This window comes from Aptenodytes forsteri, unplaced genomic scaffold, assembly GCF_000699145.1.
Source record: "Aptenodytes forsteri isolate BGI_AS27 unplaced genomic scaffold, ASM69914v1 Scaffold166, whole genome shotgun sequence".
Taxonomy (NCBI): domain Eukaryota; kingdom Metazoa; phylum Chordata; class Aves; order Sphenisciformes; family Spheniscidae; genus Aptenodytes; species Aptenodytes forsteri.
In genome coordinates this window covers 6,780,967-6,781,262 of record NW_008796110.1, presented here as the reverse complement: position 1 = coordinate 6,781,262, position 296 = coordinate 6,780,967, and the positions used below count along the sequence as shown (strand labels likewise).

Here is a 296-nt window from a genome sequence, read left to right as displayed (position 1 = left end):
TTTTTTTTTTTTTTTTTTTTTTTTTTCCCCTCTCCTCCAAAAACATGGCTGAAGCTGGGACGGGCTTTTTAGAGCAGCTGAAGTCTTGCATCGTCTGGTCCTGGACTTATCTCTGGACGCTGTGGTTCTTCATCATGCTCTTCCTGGTCTACATCTTAAGGGTGCCCCTGAAGATCAATGACAATTTAACCACAGGTAGGATGCGATCATCCCCGCGGTGCTCTCCCCCGCTCCGGAGAGCACCGCCGCTGCCCCCTCGGATGCCGGGCGGCCGGGCAGCGCGTACTACCGCCCCC

The 296-nt window shown here is 54.4% G+C and overlaps 1 protein-coding gene across 1 annotated transcript in view; it reads left to right on the top strand.

Annotated features, from left to right (window-relative positions):
- The first annotated feature begins 24 nt into the window (after window positions 1–24).
- Window positions 25–296, top strand: part of ST7 (suppression of tumorigenicity 7) — a 155,163-nt gene continuing 154,891 nt past the window's right edge. Inside the window, exon 1 of the mRNA XM_009286816.1 lies at window positions 25–195. Within this exon, the coding sequence (XP_009285091.1) occupies window positions 45–195 (151 nt within the window). The 5' untranslated portion in view covers window positions 25–44. The remainder of the gene's footprint in view (window positions 196–296) is intronic.